At 35.1% G+C, this 20,095-nt stretch overlaps 1 protein-coding gene across 1 annotated transcript in view; it reads right to left on the bottom strand.

Annotated features, from left to right (window-relative positions):
• The window catches only part of LOC125652118 (uncharacterized), a 62,999-nt gene that overhangs the window by 23,724 nt on the left and 19,180 nt on the right, over positions 1-20,095 (bottom strand). Inside the window, exons 9-16 of the mRNA XM_048881089.2 lie at positions 11,420-11,511; positions 9,840-9,963; positions 7,610-7,741; positions 6,808-7,089; positions 6,214-6,417; positions 5,957-6,103; positions 3,042-3,314; positions 1,244-1,447 (exon numbers count right to left, since the gene is read on the bottom strand). Of these exons, the coding sequence (XP_048737046.2) occupies positions 1,244-1,447; positions 3,042-3,314; positions 5,957-6,103; positions 6,214-6,417; positions 6,808-7,089; positions 7,610-7,741; positions 9,840-9,963; positions 11,420-11,511 (1,458 nt within the window). The remainder of the gene's footprint in view (positions 1-1,243; positions 1,448-3,041; positions 3,315-5,956; positions 6,104-6,213; positions 6,418-6,807; positions 7,090-7,609; positions 7,742-9,839; positions 9,964-11,419; positions 11,512-20,095) is intronic.

Here is a 20,095-nt window from a genome sequence, read left to right as displayed (position 1 = left end):
GACACATACAAATGTAGAATAGTGGTACATGTACATTACATGAGAACAGAAAATGGTAAATGTAATAGAGAAAGTGTGTATTTGCTATTTTCTTTAAAACTGAACTGTGTAAATTGTCGTACAATCTAAATAAGAAACTGCAGAACTACAAGATCTTTCGTACAATTTAAAGAAACAATACAGCTCATTTTGCGCAAAATCATGATAAGAGACTTTTTTCAGAGCTTTCTCAAATTTTGTTGCATAGTTAAAATGTATGAACTGTATTCGAAAATAACACTTATCTACAGTTGAAAATTCTCGTTTTAAGGCAACAATTTATACTTTTTGATAACCTATACAAAAAACTTAAGTCTCCTCCTTCGGTCTTCAGACGCATGCGAAAAGACGGTAAACAGTGCAGCATGTCGTCCAGTGAAAGAAAGTGTAGAGGATTGACCCAGAATGTTGACAGATTTTGCGATTGATTGATTGAGGTTTTATGCCATTTTGGCAATATTTTACGGTGGTTAATTAATTGAAATTTGTTTGGTTGTTAGTGTTTGAGTTTTCCTGACGGCCCCCAGTGAGCCTTCTCTTTTTCGAACATCAGGGAAACGATCTTTTGCGTGCCAAAGGGGTTGTGGTCCTTGACACGGGACACCCTTTAACGTTCATCCGACGGACAGAAATGTTAGAATACATACAGGCTTTAAAAAATCATGAAGACATTGCTATTTTTATCTGAAAACGTCACGTTTTGGTTAATAGGAACACGGAAGGGTTTCTGCTAAAATAGTGATTTATAATTACTTAATTATAAGAAGCAGGGAATAATTTCATGCTAGAAAGGCGACTGTGGACCCCCTAAGGGGTACTTAAATAATTTTCTATGCAGCGCTATAAAGTTTACTGTCATTCAAAATCACGTGATGTAAATATGCATTTAAAAGTCCGAGTCAGTATGAATAGCCCCTTGAATTCCGGATGATCTTAAAAGCTCAGTTGAGAGCAAATTCAAATGTTGCATTCAAATTGTTTAATCTTGTCAGTGTTGATATGATTTTTATCACTTTATCAATACGTGTGTTAAAAAAACAATCTTGATTAAAATGTGGAAAATGAGTTATCGTGTCTCTTTAAGAGACAAATGTTGAAAATGCTTAAAATGTAATTATTGTGTGTAAATTGGTAGTGACTGATTATTTAGGATTCGTAACAAAACAGTTAACTATAATACATGATGTACCTCATATATATTTACCTTCAACATTTTGACAAGAAGAGGATTCTTTGAACATTATGAAAGATTCTTTGTTAGGTAGTTGAATTGGATTCCGAGTAAATCCATCCGATCGGCAGCAGAAAGTCAGGGTCATGTGATCAACGAAGGAACCATCGGGAAGGGAACCAGCCACATTTTCTGGCGGTTGACTGTCCACCAATGAAACGTGACCTTCAGAGAATCCTATCGCCCAAGAATAGAAAATATAGTCGTTTTCTGACAAATTGAAATGAATTGACACTTCAATAATGTACACATTAATATATTCCAAAAACATTGTTAACCTCGTACATGTATATTTTATCACTTCCATATTTGCAATGAAATTAATTAATACGGACTTTCAGAAAATTTAAAAGGAATTTTAGAGCTATTCTCTTTATGGTATGTAAACTGAAATGTGTAATGATAAGATCCAAATGCATGCCAATTTTAACAATACATTTCTCGGGATACTAAATTCGTTTCTACAAACTAAATTGGCTGAAAGGCGTAATGATTTATATCAAATGGCAGTAAAAAAAATATCTTACCCCCCAGAGAGAGAGAGAGAGAGAGAGAGAGAGAGAGAGAGACGTTAAACAAGATGCAATCAATCAATATCCCCAGACTTGTTCGAACCGTTGCAAGTCTAATCACAGAATCTCTCAAAATTACGTCACTGTTTGACGTCTACTTGAAAATAACAACTAGGACTTTTTTATACGATACGAAGGGCTACATGAAAAAAAATTATCGATTGATTCATTCATTCATTGCTTGATTGTTTTACGTCACGTCGGGAATTTTTCACTCATTGAAAAACAATATTAACGTTGTATGCAATATCCAAGGAAGATCATTTGTTGATTTTCTGGGGCGGCCCGGAGTGATTGGGAACGCCAAAATGGTCTAGGGCCCCGCAGTTCAAATTTGCAATGTGCCATTTTCAGATTTGATGGGCCATCAACAGATTTTGAAGGGTCATTTTCAATAAATAACAGATTTGCAGTTTCATTTTCCCCTTCTCAATGGCATCATTGCTTTTATCGGTATCTGACGACGGTCTCTCATGGTTGTTCTTCAAACAATGATATTCGGTGTATCAGAATACATAGGAATTAAAAACGAAAGTACAAAAATAAGTAAGTCGTACTCAAATCACTTCTAGATTTAAAAAAAACGTAAGTTACAATCGATAAATTAATGAATGCGCACTTTGGCGCATTGATTAAATAATGTAATGCGCCAATTTTCATGTGAATTGGACTATGGCGCATGGCCTCCAATCACTGTTTCACCAAAGTCTTGTATCGATAAATTGTGACTTGCATAATGTTACATAATGCTTTTAAGACTTACAGTTCAATTCGTTAACAACATTTTCTGAAAAATTACTAACATTTTACATCAATACTCTTGGTTGAATACCGGTCGTGATAGCCTCTTAGTAGAGCATTCGTTTTGTAACCGGGAGGTCGTGAGTTCGTACTATTGCCTCGTCAAATCTAAGACGTATATATGGATAGTAATTGCTCCTTCACCAAACGCTCGACATTCAGAAATGAGGACCACGAGTCTTTCAGATACGACCTTAAAAACGGAAGTCCCGTGTCGCGGTAGAACTCTCACTGCAACGGCCGTAAGCGCTTTAGTGTAGGTCTAAATTTGTGGCACTTCACCAACAGCTGGTGGCTTCTCAATATTAGTGAAAAATATTAACGAGGCCCAACAAATCCTAATTTCATAGTTAATTATACTACATGTATATCAGTTACAAAGCCTAATAAGTACATACCATCAGGACACACTCCCCCGACTCGGAGGATACAATATGATCCAGGGCTCCACATTGCCCGGTCTCCAATTGGGGTAGTTTCTGTCTTTGTACAGAACTTATAACGTAGAGCTTCACCCTCCGACTTGAGTGCAGTGTCAGTATCAGACGAAACAAAAGAATATTGCGAGTATTCGACAAGTTGTCCAGATTCAAATCCTGTTGGGCAACCTAGAGCTGTTTGAATTAATCCAAAAGACTCCTTCGGCCATTTTGAGTAAGAAAGTGATTCGTCTAAAATATTGAAATAGTACACGTATTTAAATCCATGATAAAGATAATAAGTATCTTTTTCTCTTAAATTAGGATATTGATGACACAGACACAAACAGTTTAACTAAATTTTAAAGACGTAGATACCCACGAACGTCTACTCATTGAAATTATCGAGTTTATCATGGAGCAGTAAAAACGTAAATTCTGTACGAGAGTCAGGAATGAACCACACACACATCAAACTTTGTTATCTCGAACTCGATGGGACCAAGGAAAACCCTAACACTAAATCTTCAAACGTATAACATATACACTGCAAATTACAGGTTTATTGTTTTTGGCTTGCTAATTAATGTTTTCTAGGGAACGAATCGGACGCGTCCTATTCGTCAAACGAACAGATCCACAACACGCGAAGTGATCATGGATGATGTACATGGTAATCATTCTCAAAGGCTTACGTATCGAGGAGGACTTATTGATTAGCATATAATATGTACGTCTATTTAGTGTACATCTATAGATTTAGTGCTAGTTTGGGGGGATTTTTTTTGTACACCCATATTTTACCTATGTGAAACTTTTCCGTTTGACTTGAAGGGACAAGTCGTCCCGAAAAAATAATTCTTCGTGTCATTAGTCATTTTCATGCTTTATTTAATTTTGGTATTTGACCTTACATCCACTTAGTGGATCTTACACTTTTTAAGTATCGGGTGATGTTGAAGAGAGAGAGAGAGAGAGAGAGAGAGAGAGAGAGAGAGTAACCGGTTATTTGCCTGTTTTTAAATAAATATTTTCAATTCATAAACCTCCCTACATCGTCAGAATTGGGGGGGGGGGTGGTATTTTATTTTTAACATATAGGGCTCACGGCGGGTGTGATCGGTCAACAGGGGATGTTTACTCCTCCTAGGCACCTGGTCCCACCTCTTGTATATCCAGGGGTCCATGTTTGCCCAACTCTCTATTTTGTATTGCTTATTGGAGTTATGAGATTGATCACTGTTCGTTATATTCGCCTTTCATATTTCCATGATCTCGATCTTGACGTTGATTAAATGTGAAAAATTCAAATATTGATTAATGAATATGAATGAACACTACTTCAAATGCAACTTCGGTTGTATTACTAGAACAAATGTATTGACAGGTAGCAATGTGTCGGTCTCGTAATGACACTGCGCATGTCTCACTTTTTTCAAACGATGGATGTGGTTGGATGGAGTATTATGCATGGGAGTAGAAAAGAACATTGGGATATTTACCCTTTTAACTCGGGTAAGAACCGAAGTCGCCCATCATCATTTTGCTTGCCCGATAGATTTCTTCGAATTTGAATACATTATATGTATTTTAGTACGGACGCTTGTTTCTCTGGTATTGAGATAGGAACTTCAATGTCAGCATGCTTGATTCGTAAACAGTTCAACAGTTGTTGTGTCTCCGGTATAAGTCAATTCAACTTCACACAAAGTTGACATTTAACAGCTTGGATTCGGGATTTGTTAAAAATATTTCCACACTTGAGAGGATGGCGCGGTGGTTTGTTACGGTAGCAGGTCGTTCCGTCCCACAGTCGGTCCGTCCTTAGACGGTCCGTCCCATGGTCGATTCGGCCCATTTTGCTTAGTCGATCCGGCCCCTCCAATTTTTTTTTTATCAAAGATATAATAAATGATTATTACTGAAGAAAAAGGGAAGTTTTTTCCATATATATTGCAGTTAATTATCAAAATTAGATAACTGCCAAAGTTAGACGTGTAAATAAAATTGTTTATACAACCCTTAACTGGGATTTATAATTTTTGTTTGAAGTGCTTACAGTAACCTAACTATTAGAATTTTTTTTTAAACTCCAGAAGTGCGAAGAATTGCTCATGATTTGGAAATATAATGTGGCAGGTATAGAAATATTCCAATAAATGACAGAGTATGTAAATTTTGTCTAAAAATAAAAGGTATTCTTTGTATTGAAAATGAAGCCCACTTTATCAAATATTGTGATGTGTATAATGATCTTAGAAAAATCTGTCAAATATCAAAACATCTCTTGTTTGTTTTTGGGAAATACTGAAAGCTTATTTCAATATGGAGGAACACATACCTTAAATGTTTTGGCAAAGTATGTTTTTCTTGCTTTTAAAAGAAGAGACATTTGTTACAATAAACAGTCTCAAGAAGATTAATATACATTACCTGTGATAAAGTCTTATTAGTCTGCAATCAAGCCATAAATACCATAGAGCATATTAAAGGATGACTACCTAATGACAGAAGATGTCAGCGGCACACAAACCATGAAGATGAATTAAACCAATTTAGTACTGTAAATAATACTTGAAAAAATATGATTTTTTCTGGGCCGGATTGACTAGGGGACGTATTAACTAGGGGACGGATAGTCTAGGGACGGATCGGTAATGGGACGAATCGACTAAGGGACGGATTGATTATGGGACGGAACGTCTAGAAACCTTTGTTACTAATAACAGAGACCATGACTTTCCGAGTACTCGAGTATTAATTTTGTATTTGATACTCGGACTTTCCGACGAGTACTGGAGTAACCAATTACTCGTCGACAATCTTAATATATACATATGTATACTTTTAATACATTTAATATCTTTGTAGACATCCGTTGAAACAATACTCACTGTAATTGTTCGGTGTATAAAAGCAGAAATCTATTCTATAGTTTACTATGTACGAAATGGTTATGTGTGGTGTATCCCCAGAGGTATGGAACAACTTTTTCCTCTTTTTGTTTTTTATTCTTATATATTGCTTGTTTGAGATCATTCCTGCAAAAGTGAAAAAAAAATAATAATCAAGAATATACTGAAAGTAAAGCTCATTTCTTTTCCGAATTACATTCTTAAGTATAAAATATACGAATACTCAATAGCAAAACCTGACACTTCCTGACAAGTTGAAGAAGTTGGAAACAAAATAAACGGTTCCTTTGAAGGAAGAATTATGGTCGCACGTGTAGCTCCATCACTTCGGCAACAAAAGTAAAACCGTGTGTCTCTGGAAAAGTGACCATCAGGAAGAATGCCGTAAAAGTCGGAGGGTTTCCTTCTATCGTCAAACTGTATATACCCCTCACTGAATCCTACAACAGGTACAAACTGTATATACCCCTCACTGAATCCTACAACAGGTACAGCACTTGAGTAGTGATCTTGATTATCACTACCGTAAAAGCAAACGTAAATTTCCTTAATTTATTTAACGTTCATAATTGATACACATCCACTTATGTCATATATATATATATATATATATATATATATATATATATATATATATATATGTGATTGGATAGGATCAGACTACTGAATCACCTAGTATGGAAATACAAATTTCGACCTCGACAGGACAGCCAGCCCTTACCCTTGCAAGGATAATCAAAATGGTTGATATGGTTTATATTGATGATATATATATATATAGTATATAACTTCAATGCGGTGTCTTTAGATGACTTTTATCTAATTTTTACCACTTGGACAAACTCCTCCATGACGATAGATGCAATATTTTCCTTTAGGCCAGTGTGGTGAAATTCCGTTTATACTTGTTTTCTTTTTGGTACAAAATTTGTACCGAGTTGAGGTGCGTTTTGACATTATGTCAGCACTAAATTTAGAACTTTGACGAGTCAATCGGGTCTTTTTGTGACGCTGTGTGAAACCACCTTCATAAAAACCACTCGGACAGCCGGTAATCTGAGTACTGAGGAGAGTGAAGGAATCCGGCGGCCATGTAGTTGCAATCATTCGATCTGAAAGCATTGAATGAAAAAAATATTTTGAAATGAATACAGTAATTGCCTTTACGTTTTAGGTGTCACTTCATCATATTAATATGCAAACAGACATGTGTACATGTAGCCTACATTTATATTCTCCACAAGGTAGTTTTACACTTTTCACTTAATTTAGATTTAGTGCTACATGTGTATATCCCCCTTTCACCTGCAAATAATCTATCTAGTCTTAATTACTACAGTGTTGTAGTCCCTTACCGGTTTGTAAAACCGAAGGGGACTATAACTTTCTTCTCCATTGTCCGTCCGTCCCTCTGTCTGTCTGTCAGTTTGTCCCATTGGTTTTTCAGACTTTTGAATTGTTTTCGTTATGCTTGCGTGGATTCATTGACTGATCGTTTATGGTTTTACGCCGTTTTTGGTATCATTACAGCTATTTTACGGCGGTTAACTAACTGAAATATGTAAGCGTACTCTTTTTCAAAATTTTCATTTCAAGGACACATATCATGTAACCCTTCAAAGAGGAGCATACCTCCGTCGTATCGTGTGCTACATCCTGTGGCAGGATCTAGTCCCTCCGGACAGCGACAGGTACATTTGTTTTTTATAAAGGCCGGGTATCCAGAGTTCTCACAGGTTAGTGAAAAACTGCTACACTTTATACCTATCAATAGAAAAGATATCGATAAAATTACTACGTACACATACATGTGTTGATACCTAAAATAAACGTCGACATCCATGTATTTTGTATTCTATAACGTATATTTGACTTCGTGGTGCTAATGACATTGGGATACCTTGCAGACGTAATTTTTGCTTATTTTACAACTAAACATAAGCCACGTGCAATATACTTTACCACAGTTATTGCAAAGATCAAAGGAATGCCGCGTTCATTATTCTTCAGTATACTTTCAAACGCAATACATGTAACTGATCATGAGAAAATTGATACGCATCTCGCCTACACTTCGTGATTTGCTAATAAAACAATGAAATCGATAACTGATAATTCAATTTCAGAATCATAAAAAGTAATTTTAAAATATATGTTGCAAAACAAAATTTATAAATGACCGGAGAGCATTTGTCATTCAATCGTCTCCATTCCGAGATCGATACACATGTAAACAAACGCCGTTGCACAACCAAGTTTATCCTCTTCCACGAAAGTGTAGCTTTCTTGTTGATATAATCCGTCAATTATCAAACTTAATACAAACAAAATAGATCTATTATACTCCTACCATTTCACCCTTTTCGTCAGCTAAAAACATGTAGGCCTAGTCCATTTCGAAAACTACCATGATGTCACAAATTCGTAACTGTATAGGTAAAAGATCTGCGGTATATTTCTGAGCCGTAGTAGAAGAAAAGTTTCTGAGTATGATGCAGGATAACTTCCGAGGTCGGAAAATGTTGTTTGAAATATAAACGCCTCGGCTTTATATTTCAAAACAACATTTCTCGACCTCGGACGTTATCCTGTTATACACACGAAAACACGATGTCACAATATTCACAACGGTAAAATACTTAATATTTAGTTATTATTTACTGTAGTATAAAGGAATACCAATTAAGGGTGCTGAAGTGAGCTCATATTCTCCGAAAACATCAGCCATACTGTACATGATCCAATTTTAAAGGAACTGATTCACGATTTTCCTCAAGTTTTGTTTTTCAATTCAAATGATCAAAATCTACGGTCTAATATGTTTAAAGTTTCACAAAAAATTAAGGTTATATGACAGAAGTTCATTATAGAAAGTTTAATTATTATTTGTTTTCAAAACAAAGATTGATGTGTGTTATTGTTTTCAAAATAAATGGATATCGATCCAAGTTAATTAATATATAACACGTATACTTTAGGTAAAATGTGTCATTTAAAAGTTAAAGTAACAGTGTAAAATTAAGATACTTTCAATTGACGTCTCCATATGAGTGAAAGAATCTCGAGAGGGACGTTAAACAATATACATGTACAATCAATCAACAAAATTAACAGTTCACTGGTTTGTTAATTGTTTGTATACATAAAAAGACGAGTCTTAAATTAAATAACACAGAGTTAAGGCTAAAATATTGCTTTTATCCTTGCATTCAGAAGGTCCAATTCGTTGTCAACATTGAATAAGTTATATTTTTAATTTTTAACATAAAAAATGAAAAATATTTTCTGAAAAAGTGAACTAGTCTCTTGAAACTAATCCAGTGAAAGACCATATCGACACTTCGAGGTCCCCCGCCTGTAACATCTAAATGTTTTTGAAAAAGCATTATACATGTACATGCAGTTTTCATGCTTGAGAGTATAGATTGTTGCGTTTAGATAAGGTTGTTGTTAAACACCTGCTTTACAGTTTTTGAATTTCGTCCAAGACCCTATTGAATTTGTCCCTCAAATATGACCATGACTTGATCTTTGGAAAAGGAAAAATTGTCGTAGCTTGATTTAGCGCAAATTAAGTCCTACTTATAACATACATTCTTTAAATGCATACATTATAGACATACTGGATGTGCTCTGTTATTATGACTCTCACATTTGGAGGCGATTCTCACCTTGATTTCTTTAAAGTCTTGACTCTTATCTAATAGAAAATTAATGGGAATACACAGCTAGTCTGAACTGTTTTTGAATTAAGCAAAGTAAAACTATCCATTATTCTTCACAATCCAAGCCTCTGTCTGCAAGCTTAAATTTCATACCAGCGATTTACCTACAGAGTAAATATATTCACCGATATCCATACCTTGACACTCTGAGATTTGCGAAACTTCATTGAACATATAATATTGGTAAGGATCAAGTTTCTTCACCAGGTACTCCAAGTCTGGATCAAAGACTGTCATTGTCTTTCCTCCATTCGAGAAGGTCTGTAACAAACAAAAACTTCTTTTAATTATTGGCGAAAATACTGAATTTTTATACAAAATTTCGAGTAAATTAATTAAAACTTTTTTAAGAATTGGTGTTCTGTTTGGAAAAATATATCAACCAAGTTAATAAATTACAACATTTTAACTAGTTCCAAATCTCAACTACCTGTATCATAAATTATAAAACTGAAATACATGGATGGGGTATAAAAATAGACGATACATTGGATGAAACAGAAACTGTAATATCATGCAGAATTAGAACTTTTTGATTAGTGAATCCTTCCGCCACAAAATATAGTCCCTGTCAAACCCTTACAAAATTTGAATTGACACAAAACATTTCAACTGAATAGGGTTCAGCAATAGATATGTAATATCTTTGCACAAATGGGATCAGTATTGAACCAGTGAATACTTAGTTGTAGCATCCTGCGCAGTTGTACTCAAAAGCTCAGGAGCTAACTTCCTTAAAATTGCATGGGAAAGAATTTAGTAATGCAGAGCTCTAATATCCTATATTATTTCTCATGTTGTTTAGACATTTATTCACAAACACATAGGTCTACATATAGGAGCTTATAATTGCTACATGTATTTAAAAGTTAATGTCATTCCTTGGCTTGTAAGTACATTTTTAAGAATCATGACAAACAACACTCTTTAAGATACAATTTTCTGTTTTATTGTTATATTCATGGGATAAAAAACCCCATCCTGTGTTTTATTTGAGATATTTATTCCCATTCATGCTCAAATAGGATATTTACTGCCATTTCATGTTCATTATGGCACATATCCTCCTATGGGACATTGTATCCCATATTAAGTTTAAATATGGGAGTTAAAATCCTTTGGGAGGAATTATATTTTTTCTCCCATGAGATTTTTCGTGGGAGTGAAAATCCCCCCAAGTGGGAGTAAAAATTCCACCAAATCCCATGGGATTTTTTTTATATTTCAGGTGAAATATCTTAAAAACTACAATAGTTACAAGTGTAAATGTTGGTGCATGTCTTGTGAACATAAAATCCCATCTTTTTATGCAAAGGGTTTATTTGTATCCTTAATAAAAGGGTTGGCGAAACTCCGGACTTTTGTCGTGTCCAGAATTAAATGTCGCACTGTTAAAGTGCAAGTACAGATTTTTCATAGTTTGGAAATGACATTTTGTACAGTAGGATTTCAAACATCGTCAAAGTACTGACTCTGAGGTGGGTGGGGCCCTCTTTTCAAGAAAACACTCTCTTCTGTAGTCCTAGGCTCTTCCAGGTGCATGGAGAGATGACTAGTCGCATTATATATCCCATTTAAAAAGAATATTTGTACTTGTATGATTTTACTTATACCCAGCCGAGTACGATTATTCATTCACACTTGTATCTTAGCCCACTCTCTCTGGAGTTTGTGAACATTTGCAAATTGTATAGATTTGTTAAAAAAACCCACTTACATACATTCCGTAGTGCATTACACTCGACAAATCATAACGTCCAAACAACTGGCTGCTTTTGATGTTCTGCACGTAGTATTGATCGTAGTGTTCTAAAATAAATTGATACTTGTGTAGAATACGTACTCGATTTCACAATGCACATGTATGCATTGTATATTCTAACCGGAACGTACATGTGTATATGATGTGATAATATGAAATGAAAATGTGGAGAACTGTAACTACTCACTGTAAAGAATCAATTCAGGATAACAAAGCAAAAACCTAGTGGGCTGGATTCCGTTTTAGTCTTTACGGAAAGCTTATCCATATTTGTTCTAGTTCATGACTTTGGGGCAAACAAATGCAATTAGTTGTTTTCACATATCGCAATGCCTTTTGTATGTGGGGATATCGGGGAAACCTTTTTAATGTATTTCTCGCTATGATGTACATGTAGCATTTTAAAGGGATATGGTGTACTAAAATTGACGGTTTTTGGTAGAGATATAAAGATCTTTTATCAATAAGTGGATTAAAAATATTTCAACACAGGATATGCTTTGTATTTCCATAAAACCCGGCTTCCAAAGTCGCTTATCATAGCCAGCACACCACATGCGGAGGTGAGAATACCAAGATATATGAAGAGTATGTCAAAAGTATTCAACATATGATACTGATAAATCAATATAGGAAGCAAACACAAAAAAGAAATAGCAGAAAAATTTCGCTATACATGTAAAAGCTTTTTTTTTTTTTTTTACCGAAACCGGCAACTGATAGTTGAGTCCCGTGACATGTAAACATAATATAAACAGAGCTTGTGCCTTGTTTTGAAAATGGAAAGTTTAGATGTCTCAAATACATATTTGCGTATGTTTTTTAATTTTAGGGTTGTTGCTATGTTTTACACGAATCAAATACTATCGTATGATCAATTAAATATCTAAATAATTATTTGTTTATACAAATGCATGTCCATTCCCTTTTAAGTTTTTATTTCCAAATGATATTTCATATTTTTGTAATGGTAATATCCAGTCGGTTGGCAAAGAACAATTTCCCTTTGCAAACTTTTATACTTGGCACATGTCCTTGAGTTAAGTAACACAGACTTAATAAGGTAATTTTGATGCAAAGCATCAAATCGGCTGCTAAAATTTAAATATTAGAAGCTACATGTATTTCCAAAGAAACACACGGAAATTGTAATATGAAATATCTAATTATACCCCATGCAAAAAAGTTGCGGAGGGTATATTTTTACCCCTCCGTCAGTCCCTTTTTTGTCAGCGTAACTCCTCCGAGACCGTTTAACAGAATTTCGTGAAACTTTGTAGTTAATAAGGGCATATTGTGTAAATGTGCATTTTCCGAGGAAATTTTGATTCAATAATTTTTTTCGGAGTTATGCCCCTTTTGAACTTAGAATTTCGAGCCCGTCTGCCCTGTTATTGTCAGTGCAACTCCTTTGAGACCGCTTAACAGAACTATCAACTAAAACTTTGTAGTTAATAAGGACACACTGTATTGTGCCCCTATTGTACTTAGAATTTCGAGCCCGTCTGTCCTGTTCTTGCGGTAATGTTTAGCATTACCATTCATTATGTGAGACATTGTCAATCAATGTTAGAGCGTGGGGTATGTGAGCTTGCTCACTTCTGCTTTCTTTCATTTAAAAATGGTATCAATCCCAAGAAACAATTTACTTTGAGTATTCAAAAAGCATTAATACTATCATTTATGTACATGTAAGAGCATTTAAGAATTTCAAAAACAAAGTTATACATGTAATTTGTAAGGCTTCAATATTGGATGCGTCCGATTAAAATTGCAGCAGAACGTAAAATAAACCATTTTAAAATCAACAGCACCTGTTGATTTTAAAATCTCAAAAGATCTTAAACTTATCAATGCTACAGTATATATATCGAGGAAGTTCAAAGAAAACATATATAAAAACAAGAAATGTTTCAGAAACATGTATGTCCTCCGTGGTGCAAAATTCAAAAGGGTTATACACATGTATAATTTAGTTAATAGTAGTGTCAAAACAATTCAACATATTGAGCAGACAATATCTTCCTATGTCTAGAGTGGATTGACCCTTGACAATGTGACCCCCAAATCAATAGGGGTCATCTACTCCTTAGGATATACCAATGCACCAAGTTTGGTGTCAATCATGCAAATGATTCTTAAAATATAGGAGGTACTATATTACTACGTCCAGTTTTACCCTTAACATTTGACTATGTGAACACAGAATCAACAGGATTATTATACTCCGCTCGATGTACCATGTACCAAGTTTAATGTCTGTCAAGGAAAAGGTTCTCAAGATATTGAGCGGATATCTTTCTATGTCGAGAATGGATTGACCTTTAACTATGTGACTTCAAAATCAATAGGAGTAATACATTCCTTAAGGTGTACCAATGTACCAAGTTTGATGTTTGTCAACCACAGGGTTCTTAAGATATTGAACGGACAAAACTTTATCGATCGACAGGTGCAAAACAATATGCCCCCTCTTTCAAAAGGGGGTATAAAATATGAACGTCACCCAAGTCTGTCTATGAAAAAGATGCTAGGCACAGGAAGCCAACTACGTTACCAAACATGATTAGATGAAGTTTAAAAACTGAAGCATTATTAATTAACAACTTAGATTGCAGCATGTGTACTTGAAAATTCTATTAGTTTTACACCAGATTTCATTATTGAAATATAATTAAACACGAGACGTTCCAGGGTTTTTGTCCCCCATTAGGGCGATCTAGGAACTTAAAAGCAGCCAACAGACCTCGATCTGATTTTTTTTATCCACACCCTCTAAATTGAAATCCTGAATCCGCCGATGCTTATTATAAGGTAAATTGAAGATGTTGAAGTACCATCATGATGGTATACAAATGAAGCAAAAATGAATATTATTAGATTTTGGGTTTCAACAGAATGCATTGGCAAGGCATATCCTCACATCCTAGATCTGTGTCACGTGATGATGGCGGTATTATTTGCTGGAGTGTGGCCTGCAACTCTGATTTGCAGAAATAAAGCAAAAGATACATATATAAAAATATTTGAAGCTAGAGCATATTCAAATCAAATTAACTTGTTTTTATGAATTCATTTATTAAATATCTGGAAACCCATAATGGGTAGCTTCTATATTTTACACATTGCCATTCCGCTACAAAAGTTACTGTACTAAAACAATTGTATAAAATCGTAAATTCGAAAAATTTGTTCAATAATGAATAAAAGTTAAACATATTGATTGTAGTTATCAACACTTATGTCCATATCGTTTTAACCATTTTTTTTAAATTCAGAACTTTTATACATGCTATTGATAAGGAATTATTCTATCGAAACAATGAAAGATGATTTATTATTGCGCACTTTCTAACACAACCACAAAAAGATCGACCGCTTCTGCGGCGGATGATCATTGATTGACTTTTAACGCCGTTTTGGCAATATTTCAGCCATTTTACGGCGGTTAAATAATTGAATTATGTTTGGTTGTGAGTGTTTGAGTTTCCCTGACGGCCCCCAGTGGGCCTACTCTTTTTTGAACATCAGGGAAACGATTTTTTGCGTGCCAAGGGGATTGTGATCCTTGTCACGGGACACCCTTTAACGCCCCATCTGACGGACATAAAAGTTAAAAATATATAAAGAGGTTAGAAAACAAACAATTCGTGTATATAAACAGTTGTATTATAAAAGTTTTAAAAATTTTCTTTAAAAGTCGCATTCTTGTAAATATTGTAAAATATAATGATTATCGATATTTGTAAAAAGTTCTTTCATTGATTGAACACTATTAAAAAGTTCATTTCGTATGGGCGTAAAATCACTACATTCTAAAAGAATGATGTATAGTTAATGGACAGTCACAAGATATGCATTCAGGCTGAGGTTCTCTGTTTAGTAGGTACGAATTGGTCAATTTTGAATGTCCGATGCGTATTCTAGAAATAATCACTTCGTCTTGGCGTTTCATTACGATGTTACACGAATTGTTTGCTTTGTTTTGAATAGAATAAAGTTTACTTGTGTCACAGAAATCCCAATATATTTGCAAAAGAGAATATACATATAGTTTAATGAAATATTTAAAATCAGTGTAGGGAATTTTGAAGTGTACAAAATCACCTTGAAGTGCATTTTTGCCGCTTTGTCTGCTTTGGTGTTGTCATGGATACCAATGTGACTTGTGACTTGGGATCCAGCAGAACTCAACTATTTTACCTTGTGTAGTTAAAAGGTAGTACCGGTGTAAGATATCTAAACTATATGGATGATAAATATTCACGTTGTTTATTGACTGACGACATGATAGGGAGTCTGACAATATAGTAAAATGTTTGTCTTTAGAAGTTTTTATGTATTCAAACGCAAGCTGAATACCCTTTGCTTCGGCGGTATAAATTGTTGCTTCATTCGGAAGTCTTGCAAAGAAAACGTCGTTTGTGATTACTGCAGCATATCAATTGTAGTATTTTGGATTGTTTTACGTCGAATAATTTTTGTAATTTTTGCTCGGCAGAGCACTGGCCAGAGGTCCCGGGTTCAGTCCTCAGCAAACTAGTTATATTCGACGCGTCCGTGTGTCAGTCGTGGTCAGTGTTTTACAAGGGTTTACTGAGGACCTATTCTAATCCGGATCTTCCAGTAAGAGGAAATAACGGCTTTATTTTATGATAATGAAATAATTAAAGCTGGGATAACAGGGAGAGATATTTATCGTGCCACAGCTGCTGTGACATGGGACCTCGGTTTTGTGGTCTCTTCCGAAGGACCGCCCGTTTAGTCGCCTCTTACGACAAACAAGGGGGTACTGAGGACCTATTCTAACCCGGATCTTCCAGTAAGAGGAAATAACGGATTTATTTCATGATAATGAAATAACTAAAGCTAGGTTAACAGATAATTTACTTTTGAATATAATTAAAAGTTTGTCTCATTATTGATTTAAATAATAAGATGCCAGTTGTAAGATTAGATAAATGTATTAACAGTTGTAAGATTAGATAGATGTATTAACATTTGAGTGCTCCGGTCACTCAGTCTTTGTTAGTTATAATATAATAAAGCAAACACAAGATGTTCAACTTATTGCCTTGAAATCAATAAAATGCTTTCTTTGGTTTGTCAAACGGGATACAAATGTTGCTGACATTGCAGACAAAATGCATATCAGACAATGTAATTTTTTCTGCAGTGTTCGCGACATTCATCTCCCGTTTAAAAAGAAGAAAGACATTTTATTTATATTTTCTGTGTTATTTAAAATTACTGTTAAGTACGTAAGATATCGATATTATTGACCTGCAAGTTATTAAAACGTAACAGCTGAAATATTTGGTAACGACCTCCATATCTGGACGATGAGAATGGGAAATAGAAGGAAGGGCGTGTAATCGTGTAATATAGGTAAGTGTTATTTATTATTCTAAATTCAACAATGCTGTGAAATGCGTCGGGGAGTTTGTGGAATGTGTACTACATATGCCCGCGGACAGATAGCAATAAAAACCGGATCGAACTAGATTAAAACAAACAACCTTTTTATGCCCCCTTCAAAGAAGAGGGACATATTGCTTTGCACCTGTCGGTCGGTAGACCACATGTTGTCCGCTCAATATCTTAAGAACCATTCACTTGATCGTAATGAGATTTCATATGTGGGTTCGTTATGAGTAAAAGAGGACCCCTATTATTTATTCAGGTCAAAAAGTCAAAGGCCAATTCACTCTGGATATGGAAAGATACTGTCCGCTCAATATCTTGAGAAATTTTTTCTTGACAGACATTAAACTTGGTACAAGGATATATGGTGAGGAGTAGATGTCCCCTATTACTATTGTGGTCACATGGTCAAAGATCCATGGTCAAACTGAAATAGGAATATGCTCAATATGTTGAGAACCATTTGCTTGACAGACATCAAACTTCTTAGTACACTGGTGTTCCCGTGGGGATCCGGGTTAGAAATTAGAATAGGTCCTCAGTACCCCCTTGCTTGTCGTAAGAGGCGACTAAATGGGGCGGTCCTTCGGACGAGACCGCAAAAACCTAGGTCCCGTGTCACAGCAGGCGTGACATGATAAAGATCCATCCCTTCTCAATGGCCATAAGCGCCGAGCATAGGCCTAAATTTTGCAGCCCTTCACCGGCAGTACGGACGTCTCCATGAGTAAAATATTCTCGAGAGGGACGTTAAACAATATTCAATCAATCAATCTTACACTGGTACATCTTAATAAGAAGATGACCCCTATTGATTTTGAGGTCACATGGTCAAGAGTCAAACTGGATATACGAATATACTGTCCTCTCAATATCTTGAGAACCCTTTGCTTGACAGGCATCAAACTTGGTCCACTGGTACATCTAGGAGAAGATTACCCCTTTTGACTTTGAAGTCACATGGTCAAGGGTCAACCTGGACATAGGAAGATACTGTCATCTCAATATCTTGAGAACCCTTTGCTTGAAAGACATCAAACTTGGTAAACTGGTACATTTGAAGGAGTAAATGACCCCTACTGATTTTCAGGTCATGCGGTCAAACTGGACATTGTGATTTATTGTCTCCTCTATTTTAAAGAATTATTTTGCTTGATTGACGCCAAACTTGGTACACTGGTACAGCATAAAGAGTAGAGGACCCCTATTGATTTTAGGTCAAACTTGGTACACTAGTACAGCATAAAGAGTAGATGACCCCTATTAGGTCACATGGTCTATCCACTCCTGACATAGGAAGATATTGTCTGCTCAATGTTTCTGAATTGGTGATACTACTATCAACCAAATGATGCATGTTTATAACCCTTGTAAATTTTGGACCATTGGGGCGTATATGTTTTACAAATATATCTTGTTCTATTTGGATCTTAACAGACGTTAATAATAATAAAAAAATACACATTCTACGAATCATTCCATACTTTTAGTGGTTGCCCCAACCACTAAAAGTACTCTCTTTGGCGGTTGCCTCATGATATTCCCGCGCCCTGCAATTTCTTGCTAAATATACACACTTAATCAAGTCCATCCTCATGTGACTTATCAATATTAATGGTTAAAAGTGGAAAAAACTTTATTAATTTCCACTCAATATAATTTAATTTAATTAATAACCAACGAAAATGTATATGTTGCCACCTTTTTAAAGATGTCAGACATACAAAAACAGAAGTATACAAATGTACAAAAGTATAAAAACTTGTTGAAATGACAAACTTTAAGTATCAACAATTTAAGAAAAAAATGCTAATTCATAAATATGTATAGATTAATTGTGGATATTAGGAAAACCAATGTATAATAGACATCCATTAGAGGAAGTTCCAGCATAGGAGTTATTGCCCTTGACAATTTTTTTTAAAATCATGAATAATTGATTATCTATGGAAAATATAAACTTTTTTAGTATTAATAGTTTACCAGATTTTTTATTATATCCAGTGAATAAAATTCCTCAGAAAGATATATTTCTATCATGCGCAAAGTTTAATTTATTAAGATTTTTGCAAAAACCTATGACATCACATGAGGATCGATCAACCTTAACAATACCCATTCCATTTAATTGCTTAAATTGAAAAACCGGGTTGTAAAAAGCCATAATATAACCATACACCCCCCCCCCGTCAATATTAGCCACATCGCAAAATCATCTACTTGGTTACATTGTACATTTGCCTATGTCTAATTATTAACAATGATAGGGCTAGTTGTTTGAATTGAAAGAGAAGATGCAAGTTGAATAAAACGAATAAATGAATTGCGTAATGATATTTTAGAATCGAATAATCACGAACGTATACATCTCCTTACACTTCTAAGTCACTTTGTACGACTTCATTGCTTTCACACTGTACGCCTACTTGTCAAACACGGACATGAAAACATGGTTGTGGTACACAGTGTTCTTCGATTTACGCATAAGGCAGGGGCTAACAAATCCCATTGCCCGACGCCCGGGGCGAGTGATTTTTCCAATCGGGCAAGTGAAAAATAAATACGAACTTGCACGTGGGCAAGTGATTTTTTAAACCACAACTATCGGTTTTTGCATTGGAAATGAAAGTAGATTTTCGTACGAGTTAACAATTGACGATTTTTAGCCACGGTCTGAAGGTCAAGCGCGTAAAAAACATTTACGTTTGACATTGCGGCTCGGGTCCAAGCATGGACAAATTCATAACTAAAGTCAAGCGAAAAGGCTCGGAAATACGATGACTAGCAATTAGTTGACGTTTAAAATAACAATGCAAGTCCTGGACCTTCGGTATCAAAGCATGCGGAATACGAGAAAACTCAGAGGAAGCGGTGTTACATGAAATCATGGAAAGCCGTGGGTGAAATATGATGTGGAAAGTAACTTAACATACTGTACTATTAGCAGGGAGATTCCAACTGTTGGTAACGCTAAGAACAATTTGTTTTTAAAGGATTGCAAACTCTTTTGCGCGGAATCCCCGAAGTCTCGCCAAACCAGTGAAGTCCACGTGTTTTGCACAACTTACTATCGCCAGATAAACGCGATTTCCGTGGCTAAGAATATGAAGTTGGAGAAAAGTGAAATAAAGAACACAAATATTGTATACATTATATTAATTTGGGTGTTAATTAAAATCTCTACCACAATGAGCAATGTTGGTGGGG

Source organism: Ostrea edulis, chromosome 5, assembly GCF_947568905.1.
Source record: "Ostrea edulis chromosome 5, xbOstEdul1.1, whole genome shotgun sequence".
Taxonomy (NCBI): Eukaryota; Metazoa; Mollusca; class Bivalvia; order Ostreida; family Ostreidae; genus Ostrea; species Ostrea edulis.
Note: the sequence above shows the minus strand (reverse complement) of the source record. Positions and strands in the feature narration are given on the sequence as shown.